This window comes from Tachyglossus aculeatus, chromosome 12 (genome assembly GCF_015852505.1).
Source record: "Tachyglossus aculeatus isolate mTacAcu1 chromosome 12, mTacAcu1.pri, whole genome shotgun sequence".
NCBI lineage: Eukaryota > Metazoa > Chordata > Mammalia > Monotremata > Tachyglossidae > Tachyglossus > Tachyglossus aculeatus.
Window position 1 is genome coordinate 14,229,575 of NC_052077.1, and position 19,648 is coordinate 14,249,222.

General features: G+C 43.8%; 1 protein-coding gene across 1 annotated transcript in view; it reads right to left on the reverse strand.

The window, feature by feature from the left end:
- SETD7 (SET domain containing 7, histone lysine methyltransferase) overlaps window positions 1-19,648 on the reverse strand; it is a 56,909-nt gene that overhangs the window by 28,204 nt on the left and 9,057 nt on the right. The window contains exon 2 of the mRNA XM_038754965.1: window positions 2,819-2,948. Coding sequence (XP_038610893.1) covers window positions 2,819-2,948 — 130 coding nt within the window. The remainder of the gene's footprint in view (window positions 1-2,818; window positions 2,949-19,648) is intronic.

Consider the following 19,648-nt stretch of genomic DNA (forward strand, 5'->3'; position numbering starts at 1 on the left):
ATAGCACTTAATGCAAGAACTTTTACTGTACAACTCAGGATGAATGTATCACAAACCTCCCATAGTAAGATAGCTTTTATAGGTAGAAAAGTTTAAGGTGGAAGTCGGAGGGCTAGCTTTGGTGGATTAGTGAGAGGAGATCCTAGCATCTAACCCACTCTAGCCAACTATTCCATAGTACTACCTGCCCAGTATTAGCACCGCTAATATGCATCTAATTTCACTTTAGGATTGGGCTAATAATTTAAATGGAAGAGGAAAGTCTGTAATATTAGTTGTGTGACAATTTTTTTTTCCTTATAGAAAATAAATGAGAGGGCAGGATAATGCTTCTGGCCAGTCAAATGGATGACTAGGCCAGTTCTTTCATTACTACCTTTACTCTACTTGTGGGCTCACACCAACTTGTCAAAGCATGAACTGCTATGACTTTGTCTCAAGTTATTAAATTATTATTATTGGTAATAACTTCATCTATTTGTTATTAGTCTCACTGTGTCACAGGAGTGTACTAAGAAGAGAATCATCATCATCATCATCAATCGTATTTATTGAGCGTTTACTATGTGCAGAGCACTGTACTAAGCGCTTGGGAAGTACAAATTGGCAACATATAGAATCCTTTTTTAAATCATGACAACAGCAAAGATAAATATTCTGGGCCAGTTAAATTTTGAATAAAAAACTGACAGCTATTTTTGGGAATTTTGCTTATTTCTTCAAGGGCGGTCTACCATCTACCCACTGTTGTCAGCATTTAGGAAGTATTCTAGTTTAAAAATCCAACAGATCTTATTTCTCCTCCTATTCTGTGTGGGTGAAATCCCTGCTATTAAACTCCATCATTGTGTCACCCAGTACTTAAGGAGAAATTTTGGCTCCAACTCATTAGAATCAGCAAAATCTCTCCTCTTCCCCCAGTAAGGTCATGTTTGAGTGAATCTTCATCATAAGGCTCCATGCTTATAAGGCACAACCATTTTAAAGGACGAAATGGTACAGGCCGATGCCACTGGCATTGATTCTTTTCAATGCATTTGCTCGGATTCCCTCTGAGTCTTTGATGAGAAACTCAAGTGATCACCCCAGATTCTATCAGGCTGTTCCTCACATTTTTTTTTATATTGCGATCCTATAATCACCCAATCAATGTTAGACATGTTCCCTCCTCCATGTTTCTGACATATCTCTCCAATTAGAGCTATTGCAAGGAAGGCTACCTAGCTCAGGCTAGATCTTTTAAATGTTGCTCCTACTCAAACTTTCTAGCTTCTGAAGAAACATTTTGGGTGTTGGTGATGTGTATTTTTACCCAGCTGATTCCTGGCCATAATTCAATGGCCTGCTCAGGGGGCTATGTGGGACCTGTCTACTAGTTTTGTTTTGTTGTCTCTCTCCCTCTTCTAGACTGTGAGCCCGTTGTTGGGTAGGGACCGTCTCTGTGTGTTGCCAATTTGTGCTTCCCAGGTGCTTAGTACCGTGCTTTGCACATAGTAAGCGCTCAATAAACACGACTGAATGATTTACTGAAGGATCTGTAAAAATCAGAGGTCCCATGATGACTAGAAAAGGCTATGTGGGACCTGTTTACTAGTTTTGTTTTGTTGTCTGTCTCCCCCTTCTAGACTGTGAGCCCGTTGCTGGGTAGGGACCATCTCTGTGTGTTGAAGATTTGTACTTCCCAGGTGCTTAGTACCGTGCTTTGCACATAGTAAGCGCTCAATAAACACGACTGAATGATTTACTGAAGGATCTGTAAAAATCAGAGGTCCCATGATGACTAGAAAAGGTGGGTCAGGCCCTCTCACGAACTGGATATGGGTAGCAATAAATACCAACACTACCATGCCTTCCTGAGCACTACTTAAGCTCAAATGGGCCACTAATCTTGGTTGTTCCCCAAACAAAATCCTGAGATCCTGCCTGCTCAAATGGAAGTCCAAGACCCAGGCAGAAGCTGGGGGAATGGTGGTGGTAAATATTGGGGTGGAGAAAAGACCCAGGTTGAAGTTTTATGAAGAACGATGGAGGCTATTGTCTTTGACTCCCACTTGAATCCTGGTTGCTCTGCTTGGCTAACAGCAGGGCACTGATTCTCGCTTGAGTCCTGTCCAGCCTGACGTTGAATCCAATGGGAAATAGCGTGGTCCCAAGCTACCCATTACAACACTTCCAACTTTCCAGGAGTTTTACCTCAACCAGATCCAGAGGGAGGGAACCAGGCAGGGCCTAGTAATTGTCCCAAGCAGAATTTACTGCTGTTTGTCTTAAGGTATATACAGTGTATTGTGCTCTTCCATCATGTTTGAAGCTAGGATGCTAGACCAACGGTATATATAAAACCTCTATTACTTGAAGTTGAGCTGGCCTTGACTAGCTGAGGAAATCCTGCCTGTCAACCACCACTCCCTACCAGAGCTAGAAGAAGTGCTAGTAGTATTAAACTCGTCTCTGACGTACCCTTTGGAACACAACGCTAAGTTTGTAGAGTTTTCTTTGACATCTACTGTCTCTACTTCGCTCTTCCAAGTGTTTAATATAAAGCTCTGCAGAGGGGAAGCACTCAGTAAACACTACTGATTCATCAATTGATTTGAAAAAGGTTAGGGAGCTGATCCTGGCTGCTATGTCAGCCAAAAACAGATACAGAGTGAAGACTCTAGAAGGGAAAGATGGTTTCTGGGGAGTGGGGAGAGCGAGGGTAGTGAAGGAAGATTAAAAAGTGTGAATTACGTGCACAGTAGACGTAATAAATACTGAGCTCGAGAAAAACAGGTATAAAAAATTGTATAAAGGTAATTATCCTAAAAAGAACTACCTTCCATCAAAGAAGAAGAACTTCCCACGTCCGTTCTTTTCTCCGTGAACAAAGTGACCCTCGAATCTGTCAGTGGAAGAGTAGGTGACGGTGCAGAAGCCGTGAGGTAACCCATCATCATCCAGAAGCCCTTTGAAAAAAGTCCAACAGCAAAGCAGACCATGAGACTTCCATCTAGCCACCCCCATGAGCAACAAAAACAAATGGCTGCAGGTTGGGGCAAGGCAATATCAATCCCTGAATCTTCAAACCCTTGGATTCTTTCCTCCAATGGAGACACAAATCACCAGGAGCCCTGGAGGACTGGATGCAAGAGTCTCCCCATCAGAGAGGCTTTGGAGTTGCGGCAATCTAACAGGCCAAGGGGACTTGCGGGGGACGAGAGGGGAGAATGGTTTTCACAGATAAAGTTCACGTTTGAAACCATGGTTCCCAATTCTACAATGTTCTGCAAAATAAAGAACAAGGCATTTTTATTGGAGACTCAGAGTGCTAAGCAAGTTGTATTGTGTCTCCACAGCCTTCATTTTTCTCCCTAGACTGTAATGAGGCAGTATTGTAACTATTGGTCAAATTCATTCCTAAAGATTAAATTACTGTATAGAATTTGATAGTGTAACAAAATCATCTCTCTTCCAGGAGGCCTCTTCTGACTCATCTCTCATCTCCCCATCCTATATTTCCCCCCACCTGCCACTCCAGTACTTCCATGGCATGTAGGGAAAATGCACAGGCCCAGGAATTTGGGTTCTAATCCCAGCTCTGCCATTTGTCTGCTTTGTGACCTTGGACAAGTCACTTGACTTCTCTGGGCCTCGGTTACCTCATATAGAAAATGAAGAATATCTGTTCTCTCTCCTACCTAGCCTATGAGTCCGGTTTGGAATGGGGACCATATCCAACCTCATTATCTTAGACCTCCTTTAGCACCTCGCATGTGCTAAACACTGTACTAAGTGCTTAATAAAAATAAGCATCATTGTTACTTTTATTAGCAATTGGGTACTAACACTCCTACCATCTGTAGCACTTATATACTTCCACTACTACTACTACTAATGGTATTTGTTAAGGACATACTATATGCCCCCTCCCCACTGTAAGCTCACCGTGGGCGGGGAACGATGGCAGATAAATGTCTACCATCTCTGTTATAGTCTACTCTCCAAAGTGCTTCATACAGTGCTCTGCACACAATAAGTGCTCAATAAATATGACTGATTGATTGTCAAGCACTCTATTAAACACTAAGATGGAAACAAGTTAATAAGGGCAGTACAGTATCCATCCCACATGGGACTCAGTGTAAAAGGGAAAGAGACCAGATACTTAACCCCCATTTATCAGGTGTGGAAACTGAAGCATAAAGAAATTAAGTGACTTGTCCAAGGTTACATAGCAGGTAAGTGGCAAAGCTGGGCTGAGAATCCAGGTTCTCTAAAGCCCAGGTCTCCTGTCTTTCCACTAGGCAATGCTGCTTCAGTTATTCTTTGCTTTTTCCCTACCAATACATTTTTTTTTTTAAGCATCTGGCTTCTCCTCTAGTTACAGAATCCTTGAGGGCAGGGATCATGTCTACTAATTCTACTTTCCTCCTCCAAGTGCTTAGAACTGTCTCTCCCCGTTCAGTAAGTCCTTAATAAATGCTATTGCTTCATTGAGCCCAATACTCCTGGCTTTCCAAGGGTATTACAGTTCAGCTCTGTGGGGCAAAGGTTAAATATAATAATAATAATAAGATGGTATTTGTTAAGCGCTTACTATGTGCAAAGCACTCTTCTAAGCGCTGGGGGGGATACGAGGTGATCAGGTTGTCCCACGTGGGGCTCACAGTCTGAATCCCCATTTTACAGATGAGGGAACTGAGGCACAGAGAAGTGAAGTGACTTGCCCAAAGTCACACAGCTGACAACTGGCGGAGCCGGGGTTTGAACCCATGACCTCTGACTCCAAAGCCTGGGCTCTTTCCACTGAGCCACGCTGCTTCTAGAAAGTTGTCACTACATCTTTGCTTGTCACCACCACTCCCAACAATCCAGTGTATGTGAACTCGCACACCCTTCTCAAATTAACCCTTCTCATACTGAAAAATATAAAATTAACACTAAGCGGCAGCACATTTTAAAAAGTATTTTGGACACCTGACGTTCCAAAAGCCTTAGTCCTTTACAGCTCTGAATCCCAAATTAGGTACAAAAGTAATAATAATAATAGTAATTGTGGCATTTGGATTATTCTGGGTCACAATTTGGACATAAATCAGATAGATCATCTGGGACAAACTACTTCTCGCCTAACCCTTTAGCCCTACACAGCTAATCAGACATAACAACATGTCTGCAAACCTTCCCTCTGCCTAGGGAGCTTTGACTTCACAAGTTACCAGAACCATATTCCAAACCGTGGGGTCTCAAATAGGAGTATAAAGGCAACTAGATGGTTAAATGTGGTTCTTATTTGTAACTCAGCAACCCGCCCGGAAATAGGTATAAAGAGAATAATCTTACTACCTTGACTTTATAAAGCACTTCCTTCCGAGAAGTAAAAGAACTTTCCTACCTCATATCCTCACATTCTTCCTATAAGCAACCCTTTGGGAGAGTAAGGGAGAACATTATTAAATAGCTAAATTGTGTCACTATTGCCTGTATGTTATATATACACAACAAGCAAAGGTGAGAGCTGATATAGTCAGATACAGCATAAATACAAACGAGGGACAATGAACAAATATAATATTTTACGGTGACATTTGGCATTCCACAGTTCAGTTAGAAGAGCTGTCACAAACACTGTTTCTTAAATCACTTTGGGTCAAATCCCCCTCTATATAAATTTTCCGCCGTAGTCAAGGGCAAGTGGCGATTTGGGGTGTTATTATATTCCTATTGAAAAATGTAAAATTAACACTAAGCGGCAGCACATTTTAAAAAGTATTTTAGACACCTGACTTTCCAAAAGCCTTAGTCCTTTACAGTTCTGAATCTCAAATTAGGTACAAAAGTAATAATAATAGTAATTGTGGCATTTGTTAAATGCTTACTATATGCCAAGCTCTACATTAAGCATTAGGATAGATACAATATAATTAGATCAGATTCAATCCCTGTCCCACATGGCACGCACAGTCTAAGTGGGAGAGAGAACAGATATTTGATCCCCATTTTCAGATGAGGAAACAGGCACAGACAGGTTAAGTCTTGCCCAAGATCACACAGCAGAAAAATGGTAGAGCCAGGATCAATCAATCAATCAATCGTATTTATTGAGCGCTTACTGTGAGCAGAGCACTGTACTAAGCGCTTGGGAAGTACAAGTTGGCAACAAGATTAGAACCCAGGTCCCCTGACTCCAGAGCCCACGCTCTTTCCACTAGGCCTCGCTGCTTCCCAAGCGCATGATCTTATCAGAATTTTTTTTTAAATGGCATTTGTTAAGCGCTTACTATGTGCAGAGCACTGTTCTAAGCGCTGGGGGGATACAAGGTGATCAGGTTGTCCCACGTGGGGCTCACAGTCATCACCCCCATTTTACAGATGAGGGAACTGAGGCTCCGAGAAGTTAAGTGACTTGCCCAAGGTCACACAGCAGACACGTTGGCAGAGCCGGGAGTCGAACCCATGATTTGAGATAAATTTGAGAATTTGAGATAAATTTTAAAAAGGTGGTCTGTGCATTATTTTTTCCTTCTTTTAAGCACAAAACCTGGACCCGACAGAGGTTCAGGGGAAAACAAACCAACAGAAATGACCTTAAAGGCTAAAACCAACTCCCTCCTTGAGCCCATCCTCCTCCTACTAACCCCCCAAATCATAAAACAACAGTCAGTCATACTCAGTGAGTGCTTACTTTGTGCAGCGCACTGTACAATATAACGCTATAACAGACACATTCCCTGCCCCCAGAGAGCTTACAGTCTAGAGGGGGAGATAGACATTCGTATAAATAAATGACAGATACGTGCATAAGTGCTGTGGGGCTGAGGAAGAGGTGAGGTGAAGGAAAGGGATGAATTAGAGTGACACAGAAGGGAGCAGGAGAAAAGGAAATGAGGGCTTAGTCAGGGAAGGAGGAGATGGGCCTTCAAGGAGGCTTTGAAGGTGGGAAGAGTTGGACATGAAGAGGGAGGGCATTCCAGGCCAGAGGTAAGTTGTGGAAGAAAGGTCGGCGACGAGATAGATGAAACCTAGTTACAGTGAGTAGGTTGGGGTTACAGAAATGAAGTGTGCGGGCTGGGTCGTAGTAGGAGAGTAGTGAGGTAAGGTAGAAGGGGCCAAGATGAATAAGTGCTTTAAAGCCAATGGTAGGGAGTTTCTACCTCGCCCCTAAAATACCATTAAGAGACATAGGAACGCAACAAAAGATCTGCACATACTACAAATTCAGCACCCCACTTTGGATTTATACGTATCTGTATATATGCTTGTACATATTTTTTACTCTATTTATTTTATTTGTACATATCTATTCTATTTATTTTATTTTGTTAGTACGTTTGGTTTTGTTCTCTGTCTCCCCCTTTCGGACTGTGAGCCCGCTGTTGGGTAGGGACTGTCTCTAGATGTTGCCAATTTGTACTTCCCAAGCGCTTAGTACAGTGCTCTGCACATAGTAAGCGCTCAATAAATACGATTGATGATGATGATGATGATCTTTCATCTACATCCTTCAGTACTTAGTTCAGTGCGTATTTATTGAGCGCTTACTATGTGCAGAGCACTGTACTAAGCGCTTGGGAAGTACAAATTGGCAACAGTCCCTACCCAACAGTGGGCTCACAGTCTAAAAGGGGGAGACAGAGAACAAAACCAAACATACTAACAAAATAAAATAAATAGGATATGTACAAGTAAAATAAATAAATAAATGGAGTAATAAATATGTACAAACATATATACATATATACAGGTGCTGTGGGGAAGGGAAGGAGGTAAGATGGGGGGATGGAGAGGGGGAGGAGGGGGAGAGGAAGGAAGGGGATCAGTCTGGGAAGGCCACCTGGAGGAGGTGAGTTCCTAGAGACTCGTGCCTTTGATTTGAGAAGCAGCATGACTCAGTGGAAAGAGCACAGGCTTTGGAGTCAGGTCATGGGTTCAAATCCCGGCTCCATCAATTATCAGCTGTGTGACTTTGGGCAAGTCACTTCACTTCTGTGTGCCTCAGTTCCCTCATCTGTAAAATGGGGATTAAGACCGTGAGCCCCCCGTGGGACAACCTGATCACCTTGTAACCTCTCCAGTGCTTAGAACAGTACTTTGCACATAGTAAGTGCTTAATAAATACCATTATTATTATTATTATTATTATTATAAACGACTTGCTCAAGGTTACAAGGCCAGCAAGTAAGCTCGCTGTGGGCAGGGAATGTGTCTGTTTATTGTGATACTGTACTCTCCCAAGCACTTAGTACAGTGCTCTGCACACAGTAAACGCTCAATAAATACAACTGCATGAATGAATAAATGGTGGAGCAGGATTAGAATTACAAACCCCATAAGGTCATTATGAGAAGAGACCACATCTGATAATTCTGTTGAATTACACTCTCCCCTGCACAAAGTAAGCGCTTGCTAAATACCATTGACCGATAGACAAAGACCGTGTCTAATTTCCACCTACGTTTTCTTTTTCTCAATGCTAAGTACAGTGCTCTGCACAGAGTAAGCCCTTAAAAACTCTAACTAGTACTACTACCACTGCAGATCAAGCTCAGGGGCTGCAAAAGTGTCAATCTCCAGTCCTTGGCACCTCGCTAGTGTCTCTTCAGTAAAATGATGTAGTACAGTCTTACTAGCGGCACAGGAGGACGGAGGAGATGAAGTTGACATGCAACACACTGAACGATGTACAGGCCGAAGTAATTCTGAAAGTTGGGAGTGTGATTTTTCTCTCACTACAGCTGGGGAATGTGGAAGGAATCCCAGCTGGCCCCTTTTTTCTAGTTTTGGTGAGCTTGGAGCAATTCGACATCTTTCTCCCTCTCCATCCCCCCCATTTTACCTCCTTCCCTTCCCCACAGCACCTGTATATATGTATATATGTTTGTACATATTTATTACTCTATTTATTTATTTATTTATTTATTTTATTTGTACATATCTATTCTATTTATTTTATTTTGTTAGTATGTTTGGTTTTGTTCTCCGTCTCCCCCTTTTAGACTGTGAGCCCACTGTTGGGTAGGGACCGTCTCTATATGTTGCCAATTTGTACTTCCCAAGCGCTTAGTACAGTGCTCTGCACATAGTAAGCGCTCAATAAATACGATTGATGATGATGATCTTTCATCTACATCCTTCAGTACTTAGTTCAGTGCTTGGCATATAGTAAGTGCTTTACTATAACATGAAAAAAGAATAAAAAGATGAATTGGTCCGGGAGCAGCTGTCACTCACTGACTGAGCTCCCTGGCCTCACTGAGACTGATCTAAGTAAAACAGAAAGTGGAGAACTATAGCTTTTTTCCTGAGTAATTCTGGATATTTCAGCAAAAATAAAAATCGTGAACTGTATTGTCTGCCTAATTGCTTCAGATCCCCCCTTTTACTTTGCAAGTGTAGACCTGTACCCCAACACCCCGGTATATTTCAGACATCCAAAACATCCCTCGCCTTGAAATGGTCCTTGAGGCATAACGGAGATGACGTTTTGATGAAAACGCTATTTAAGAGTCCCGATGGCCTCTTGAGGGGCGGTGGGAAGGATCCTTGTTCAAGAGAGAAGTGGGGGGTAAAGTGGAGAGGGAGTGAGGAGGAGGAAGACATTCTGAAGGTAGGAAATTTCTCACACTGCAATCGAGAGCACTGCCATTAACATATCGCCAGCCCAGATTCTCATCTGCTTCAATTCCTTCCCAACTCACACACAGGGGACTGAGAGACTACGGTTGGTAACTATAAAGAACCTTGATCTCCTTGTGCGTGGATGCTCTGTGCGTCTTGTCCAAAACTACCACCATTAGCCCTTAATGCTACCTATGAAAAAGAACAAACTCTACAGTTCCCAAAGGAAGAGGGTAAGAAGTTAACCCAAGAAGACTACGAGAAAATGGGACGTGCCAGGGAGAGCGACTGCTTTGCATTCCCAAGGCGTTCTGACGGCTATTCTGCAGTTTTCAATTCCAGAGTGAAAAATATTTATAGAAATTGAAGCAAAAGCTTCAGCTATCTCCCAGCGTCACCCACCCCGTACAAATATTGCCCGGATTTATTGCGGAGAAGATTGGCCAAGGGAAGTGGAAAGTTAACTGTTTCCACCAGTGACAGCTGACTTTGTCCTGTTCCAACGCCTACGGTTCTCGGCAGCTCTCCCCTCGGGTATCATACGATCGGGATGGGGTATCACTGCCAAGCTCAGACACCCCCTGAATCCCAGCTGCCACTGTAACTGATCCCTAATGGATCGGCGGTCCCAGCTGCCGCTGTAACTGAACCCCACCAGGCCCGCTGGCAAGAAAACCAAGAGCTATGAGAGTACGAAACCGGCCTGAGCACAGATTCCCGGCACACAACTCTCTTCTTTTACTAAGATTCCACCATCCATGACATTCCCTTTTCTATTCCTCCTAAAATTCCACCTCCTCCAGCAAGCCTTGTCCAACTTCTTGCCAGGATCTCGAAACCGATCGGCCCTTCAGCTGCCGCCGGAATTCACGTATTTATACGAACCCATCCTCAGCCCTTGGGATTGTGCATATCTGCTGAAACACACCATCTGATTTATTCTGTTTCCACTGCTGTCTCCTCCGTTAGAGTGTAAGCTCTTTGAGGACAGGGGATGTTTCCTGTAGCTTCACTGTATTGCTCAAGTCCTTAATTCAGTGCCGTTGTATGAAGTAGCTGCTCAAAATAGGTACTACTACTACTATGCCGTAGAAGTTTCTCATAGGAACACAAGACCAACAGCAACGCCATTATCAATCACTGGTGTTTATTAATCACCCGTGTGCAGAGCACTGTACTAAGTACTTGGGAGAAAACAACAGAGTTGGTACATAAAGTTCCTGCCCACAAGGAGTTTACAGTGTAGGGGGATCAAACTAATTTTTAAACTCAGTGGTATTTATTGAGTGCTTACTGTGCGGAGCACTGTAATTAGTGCTTGGGAGAGTCCGATACAACAGGGTTGGCAGACACATTCCCCAGAGGACTAATGATCTAATGCCAACTGGTTCTTCTCAAGCGCTCAGTCCAGTGCTCTGCACACAGTAAGCGCTCAATAAATACGATTGAATGAATGAATGATCTTTCCAGCCCATTGTTCCGTCTTTAGGATACCTGGAGGAAGAGTATGATGGTTCCCTACCCTCACAGTTAGGAACGGACCACCTGCCTTTCTAGATGGTGCCATTTAATCAGGCATCACAGTGTTTATTGAATTTTTAGATCAACTATTTTGATAGTGAAATCGCTCGACACTATCATATTCCAGTAATGTGGCAGGACCCTGAGTAATCTGGCTAGACAGGGCATTTAATGATGGCATTTATTAAGCGCTTACTGTGTGCAAGGCACTGTTCTAAGCGCTGATTTGCCACGAAGCAATCATTTCCTGGATGCTCCCAGCAGCCTGTTAGAGACAGGTAGGGGAAGTTATTTGCCTGTCAAAAATCGGCACAGGTTATTAACAAGACGTGTGGGATTATTTTCACCTTTGAAGTCTTTGTAGAGTTTTAAGGACCCCATAAACCCGCTGTTGGGAAGGGACCGTCTCTCTGTGGTGCCGAGTTGTGCCTCCCAAGCGCTTAGTACAGTGCTCTGCACACAGTAAGCAATCAGTAAATACGACTGAATGAATAAACTTTTTCCCTTTCAGGGGCCCATTCCAAGAGAATTACTGGGAACTATTTCCCCTTGAGTACAGATTAAACATCACTCCCTTTAGAGGCAATTTACATGTTCTTCCTTCATTTGGACAAGAGACTCCATGAGGAGAAGAGTAACGTTGTCTCTGCTCTCATTGGGACTATGAGGATATTTGTACATATTTATTCTATTTATTTTATTTTGTTGATATGTTTTGTTTCGTTCTCTGTCTCCCCCTTCTAGACTGTGAGCCCACTGTTGGGTAGGGACCGTCTCTATATGTTGCCAACTTGGACTTCCCAAGCGCTTAGTACAGTGCTCTGCACACAGTAAGCGCTCAATAAATACGACGGGATGAAAATGAATGAATGAGGGCTCTCGAGAGGAGCACAGTGCGTTAACAAAACAAGTGTCATCATTCAGGAATGTAACTAGGTGACAGGGACACAATCTGCACGGGAAAGCAGAAGTGTAGCTATCCAACAACGGTTTTAGCTTTGGTTTGTTAATAATAATAATAATAATAATAATAATAATAATAATAATGGCATTTATATATTATATGAAGTGGCGGGAGGAGAAGCAGTGTGCCCTAGTGAATACAGCACGGGCCTGGTAATAGTAATGATCGCATTTGTTAAGCGCTTACTATGTACAAAGCACTGTTCTAAGCGCTGGGGTAGAGACACGGTAATCAGGATGTCCCATGTACGGCTTCACAGGCTTCACCCCCATTTTACAGACGAGGTAACTGAGGCCCAGAGAAGTGAAGTGACTTGCCCAAAGTCACCCAGCTGACAAGTGGCGGAGCCGGGATTAGAACCCACAACCCCTGACTCCCAAGCCCGGGCTCTTTCCACTAAGCCACACTGCTTCTCCGTCAGAAGGACCTGGGTTCGAATTCCAGCTCTGCCACTCGTCTGCTGGGGGACCTTGGACGAGTCACTTAACTATTCCGGGCCTCAATGACCTCATCTGTAAAATGGGGATTAAGACTCTGAGCTCCACGTGGGATGTAGACTGTGTCCAACCTGATTAGCTTGTACCTACCCTAGTGTTTATTACAGTGCCTGGTACATAATAAGCACTTAAATACCATTAAAAAAACCGTCAGGAAACTTGCCCCTGGTGCAGAAGTCTCTAAGGATGCACTCACGTTCTGCCATCCATCCCTATTTGAAACAAAGCTGCCCCACATTTATAATTTTTCGAAGCAAAGACAACTCCTTTGTGGTTGTTTCACCATTTCCTTGGATTTCCCAGGGCTTAGAACAACGCTTTGCACAGAGTAGGCGCTTAAATACAACAATGAAGAATGTGGAACTGGAATACTATGAGGCCACCAAAGACATTTAGCTCAGGTTGGGAAAAGAAAATGAATTTCCACAGATACTTTTTCTTGAAAGGATAAAAAAATAAAAGGGTCACATTCTGCTGTTTTTGATGGATCTTAGAAAACTTTTCTTTTCACAGTTTTTTTTTTGGCAACAGTAACTGGAAAAGTCTTTACTCAATGACTGGACCCTTTTTTTAAAAATAATAATAGTATTTATAGCATTTATCAAACTACTATGTGCTAAGCACTGGAGCTGATACAAATGTATTAGTTCAGACCCAGTCCCTGACCCACATGGGCTACAATCTATTTTCTCCCCATTTTACAAATGAGGAAACGGAGACCCAGAGGGTTATTGTTGCCTTGTACTCTCCCAAGCGCTTAGTGCAGTGTTCTTCACACAGCAAGTACTCAATAAATATGATTGAGCGCTTGATAAATGATTGAATGAATGAAAGAATGACTGAAGTGACTTGCCCAAGAGCTGGGATTAGAATCCAGGTCTCCTGACACCCAGCCCCAGGGCTCTTTAACGTTGGGCCATGATATAACCCTTAAAAATGCTCGAACAATCAGATTTGACAAAGATTGAGAGACCTGATCACTTGTCAGCTGGGTGACTTTGGGCGAGTCACTTCACTTCTCTGGGCCTCAGTTCCCTCATCTGTAAAGTGGGGATTAAGACTGTGAGCCCCATTCATTCATTCATTCATTCAATCGTATTTATTGAGCGCTTACTATGTGCAGAGCACTGTACTAAGCACTTGGAAAGTACAATTCAGCAACAGAGACAATCCCTACCCAACAACGGGCTCGCAGTCTAGAAGGGGGGAGATAGACAACAAAACAGGCACAAGTAAACAGTCATCAATAGCATCAATACAAATAATAGAATTATAAATATATGCACATCATTAATAAAATAAATAGGATAACAAATACGTACATATGTACACAAGTGCTGTGGGGCGGGGAGGTGGGTAGAGCAGAGGAAGGGTGTTGGGGCGATAGGGAGGGGAAGAGGAGCAGAGGAAAAGGGGGGGCCTAGTCTGGGCCCAATCAATCAATAAATGGCATTTATTGAGTGCTTGTGGTGTGTAGAGCACTGTACTAAGTGCTTGGGAGAGTACAGTACAACAGAACCGGTAAACATGTTCCCCACCCACAATGAGCTTCCAGTCTAGAAGACCCCTTAGACTTTATCGGGGTTGTCCCAAGCACTTAGTACAGTGCTCTGCACACCACAAGCACTCAATAAATGCCATTTATTGATTGATTGATTGGGGACAACATTGAGTACCTTGTATCCCCTCCAGCGCGTAGAACAGTGCTTGGCACATAATAAACGCTTAACAAATACCAACATTATTATTATTATCATTATTATTATTATTACCCCAGTGCTTGGCACATAGTAAGCACTTAACAAATACCACCATTATTATTATCAAATCTTAAATGTCACACTCTAAAGCTGACATACACTTCTATATACAGGCCAGCACTTCCAGAGGTAAAATTTATAACAAAATTCAATAAATCTAACCTCAGTTAGTGCTTCTCTGGTACTTGACCCAGACAATGAGTGGGCCCATTAAAAAGAACAATGGAGAGAGATTTTGAGACAGCATGGCCTCTTGTGTTGTGAGCACAGGACAGGGAGTGAGGCGATCCACTGATCAATCAATCAATCGTATTTACTGAGCGCTTACTGTGTGCAGAGCACTGTACTAAGCGCTTGGGAAGTCCAAGTTGGCAACATATAGAGACAGTCCCTACCCAACAGTGGGCTCACAGTCTAGAAGGGGGAGACAGGGAACAAAACCAAACATATTAACAAAATAAAATAAATAGATATGTACAAGTAAAATAAATAAATAAATAAATAGAATAATAAATATGTACAACCTCTCTGTGCCCGTCACCTCGGGTGTAAAATGACAAAATATCCACTTACCCTCCCTAAGATTGGGATCCCCTTGTAGGAGAGGGACTGTGTGTGACCTCCTTATCTTGGATCTAGCCAAGATGCTTTAACTTCACTCATTCATTCAATCGTATATTACATATTTACTATTCTATTTATTTTATTTTGTTAATCTCTTTTGTTTTGTTGTCTGTCTCCCCCTTCCAGACTGTGAGCCCGCTGTTGGGTAGGGACCGGCTCTCTATGTTCCCCCTCCTCCCCCTCTCCATCCCCCCCGCCTTACCTCCTTCCCCTCCCCACAGCACCTGTATATATGTATATATGTTTGTATGTATTTACTACTCTATTTATTTATTTTACTTGTACGTATTTATTCTATTTATTCTATTTTGTTAATATGTTTTGTTGTCTGTCCTCCCCTTCTAGACTGTGAGCCCGCTGCTGGGTAGGGACCGGCTCTATATGTTGCCGACCTGTACTTCCCAAGCGCTTAGTCCAGTGCTCTGCACACAGTAAGCGCCCAATAAATACGATTGAATGAATGAACAATAATAACAATAATGGATGACCTAGCCGTTTGGGTTCCTAAATTGATGCAGACCTTTGAAGACGACCTCGGAAAAAGGTCAGTAGAAAAGCAGACATCTTTAGTGTGGAGGCTGCTTGAGTTTGTGATTTTTGTAAGGTGTCTGTTACTGTGTGCCAGGCACTGTACTAAGCACTGAGATCTATACAAGCCAATCAGGCTGGAACGGCCCAAATCCCACACGGGGCTCAGTCTTAATCTCCATTTTACAGATGAGGTAACTGAGGCACAGAGAAGTTGAATGGTTTTCCCCTGGTCCCACTGCAGACGAGTGGCCGAGCCGGGATTCTCCCTCCCGAGCCTGTGCTTTTCATTCATTCATTCATTCGATCGTATTTATTGAGCGCTTACTGTGTGCAGAGCACTGGACTAAGCGCTTGGGAAGTCCAAGTTGGCAACATAGAGAGACGGTCCCTACCCAACAGCGGGCTCACGGTCTAGAAGGGGGAGACGGACAACAAAACAAAACATATTAACAAAATAATATCAATAGAAGAGTATAATATATACTATAATATATAATATCAATAGAAGCGCTTAATACAGTGCTAAGCGCTTAGTACAGTGCTCTGCACACAGTAAGCGCTCAATAAATACGATTGATGATGAGTAAACATGTACAAGTAAAATAGAGTAATAAATCTGTACAAACATATATACAGTGTCTGGCACCCAGGAAGTGCTTTAGAAATACCATATTTATTGCTAATACTGTGAGGAGGAAGATCGTGAACATCAGTCCCCTCATCTGGAAAATGGGGATGAAGACCGTGAGCCGCACGTGGGACAACCCCGTGACCTTGCATCTTTCCCAGCGCTTAGAACAGTGCTTGGCACATAGTAAGCGCTTCACAAATACTATCATTATTATTGCTATTCTCTGGGCCTCAGTTTTACAGATTTTTACATTCCCCATTACATCTCATTTCCTCATTACATTACATTTTTACATCTCCCCATTTTACAGATGAGGATGAAGGCTGTGACCCCCCCCGCCGCCCCATGTGGGACAACCTGCTGACCTTCTATCTACCCTAGTGCTTAGAGCAGTGCTTGGCACATAGTAAGCGCTTCACAAATTTCGTCATTATTATTGTGAAGAGGACTGGGAGGCGGGTCATGAAGCATCGTGGCTCAGTTGCAAGAGCCTGGGTTTGGGAGTCGGAGGTCGTGGGTTCTAATCTTAGCTCTGCCACTTAATAATAAAATAATAATAATAATAATACTGATGATGGCATTTGTTAAGCGCTTACTATGTGCCAAGCACTGTTCCAAGCGCTGTGCTTGACCATGCTTCTTCCCGGGGATTATTACAACCCCAACAAAATCTTCAGGGGGGGAGGAAAAAAAAAGATATTATTACTCCAGTTACCCCCAACCTTCTTTGCTGCCTGTGCCATCTCCTCAGTAAGCAGAGGCAGGGGGTCCAGTAGATGAGAACAGTGCTTTGCACATAGTAAGTGCTTAATAAATGCCATTATAATTATTATTATTATTATTATGACATGCTGGCCGGGGAGAAGGATGGGAGAGAAGCGGGGAGGGGTTTGGCAGCCCGGCCCCCTGCCTCTGAATTCATTCATTCATTCAATCGTATTTATTGAGCGCTTACGGTGTGCACAGCACTGTACTAAGCGCTTGGGAAGTACAAGTTGGCAACATAGAGAGACGGTCCCTACCCAACGACGGGCTCACAGTCTAGATCTCACTTGCTCCCTCTGTTCGGGGCAGGTTTTGGAGTTCCACATGGCACTCCCTCCTAGAAGGAAAGCTGAAGTGGGCTGGGGGTGGTTTGGGGAACATACCATCATTCATTTAATCATAGTTATTGAGCTCTTACTGTGTACAAGCCACTGTATTTAGCGCTTAGCACTGTCCTAAGGCAGGCACCTCCAGCCCCCCGGCCCCCAGAGTCTGTTTCACGTCCACGGGCTGCAAAGCGGCCCAGGCAGAAGGGCTGCTTCCTAAATTTTACCTGCACCATCATCAATCGTATTTATTGAGCGCTTACTGTGTGCACAGCACTGTACTAAGCGCTTGGGAAGTACAAGTTTGCAACATATAGAGACAGTCCCTACCCAACAGTGGGCTCACAGTCTAAAAGTCATAGTCTGCACCACTATGAGATCCCTTCCAGTTTGGGGCGTGACTGGTGCCGGTTCCCAATCCTGGAGGGACGGGCACGGGACGGGGACGGGGAAGCGTGCGGGGCGTGGAAGGGGTAGCACTCCAGTTGTTCTCCCAAGGCCATATGCTACAATCAATCAATCATATTTATTGAGCGCTTACTGTGTGCGGAGCACTTGGGAAGTCCAAGTTGGCAACATATAGAGACGGTCCCTACCCAACAGTGGGCTCACAGTCTACAGAAAGAAGACAGGGAGGGAGAGTATAAGGCTGATTATCACGGATAATTCCTAAGGTTTAGATTTCACTCTATTTTCTACGAAACACAGCCCCTTGGTGTGTGTGTGTCTTTTCTCTCTCTCTCTCCGTCTCTCTCTCTTCTCTCCCCAACGCTGGTAACACACTGACCACAATCTTCATTAAGACCACAGATCCTTTCCCTAAGGCACATGCAGGCCTCCAAGAGAAAACAGTTACCAATCTGTTTTCTAGGTGATCTCACCATCCACCCATGAGAGCAGTATCCATGGCATGGATAGAGTTGTCTGAAATACAAGTTCGCTCCCCATAATCAGCTTAGAGTCTAGAGGGGGAGACAGACATTAATAGACATAAATTATGGATCGGCACATAAGCGCTGTGGCCTGAGGACGGGGTGAATAAGGGGTGCAAAGCTGAGTTGTAGCAAGAAATCAGAGAGGTAAGATAGGAGGGGGGCAAGGCGATTGAGGGCTTTAAACTGTGAGCCCACTGTTGGGTAGGGACTGTATATGTTGCCAATTTGTACTTCCCAAGTGCTTAGTACAGTGCTCTGCACACAGTAAGCGCTCAATAAATACGATTGATTGATTTAAAGCTTATGGTAAGGAGCTTTTGCTTGCTGCATAGGTGGATGGGCCACCATTGGAGGTTCTTGAGAAATGGGGCAACGTGGACTTAAAATCAATCAATCAATCAATCGTATTTATTGAGCGCTTACTATGTGCAGAGCACTGTACTAAGCGCTTGGGAAGTACAAATTGGCAACACATAGAGACAGTCCCTACCCAACAGTGGGCTCACAGTCTAAAAGGGGGAGACAGAGAACAGAACCAAACATACCAACAAAATAAAATAAATAGGATAGAAATGTACAAGTAAGATAAATAAATAAATAAATAAATAAATAGAGTAATAAATATGTACAACCATATATACATATATACAGGTGCTGTGGGGAAGGGAAGGAGGTAAGATGGGGGGATGGAGAGGGGGACGAGGGGGAGAGGAAGGAAGGGGCTCAGTCTGGGAAGGCCTCCTGGAGGAGGTGAGCTCTCAATAGGGCCTTGAAGGGAGGAAGAGGGGCAGAGGGCAGAGGGAGGGCATTCCAGGCCCGGGGGATGACGTGGGCCGGGGGTCGACGGCGGGACAGGCGAGAACGAGGCCCAGTGAGGAGATTAGCGGTGGAGGAGCGGAGGTTGCGGGCTGGGCAGTAGAAGGAGAGAAGGGAGGTGAGGTAGGAGGGGGCGAGGGGATGGATGGACAGCCTTGAAGCCCAGGGTGAGGAGTTTCTGCCTGATGCGCAGATTGATTGGTAGCCACTGGAGATTTTTGAGGAGGGGAGTAATATGCCCAGAGCGTTTCTGGACAAAGATAAAAAGGTGCTGTAGGTTCTTGAGAAATGGGGAAACATGGACTTTAAAGGTGTTGTAGAAAAACGATGCAGGCAGTAGCGGGAAGTGGGCAGAGACAGGAGGCAGGGAGCTCAGCAAGGAGGCTGGGCCAGTAGTCAAGTGGGATCGGAGAAGTGCTTGGATCAATATGGTAGCCGTTCGGACGGAGAGGAAAGGATGGATTTTAATGATGATAATAATTATTATGGCATTTGTTAAGCACTTACTAAGTGCCTAACACTGTTCTAAGCGATGTTATGACGGTTGAACCGGCATGATTTGGTGACAGATTGAATAAGTGGGTTGAATGAGAGATCAATCAATCAATCAATCAATCGTATTTATTGAGCGCTTACTGTGTGCAGAGCACTGGACTAAGCGCTTGGGAAGTACAAGTT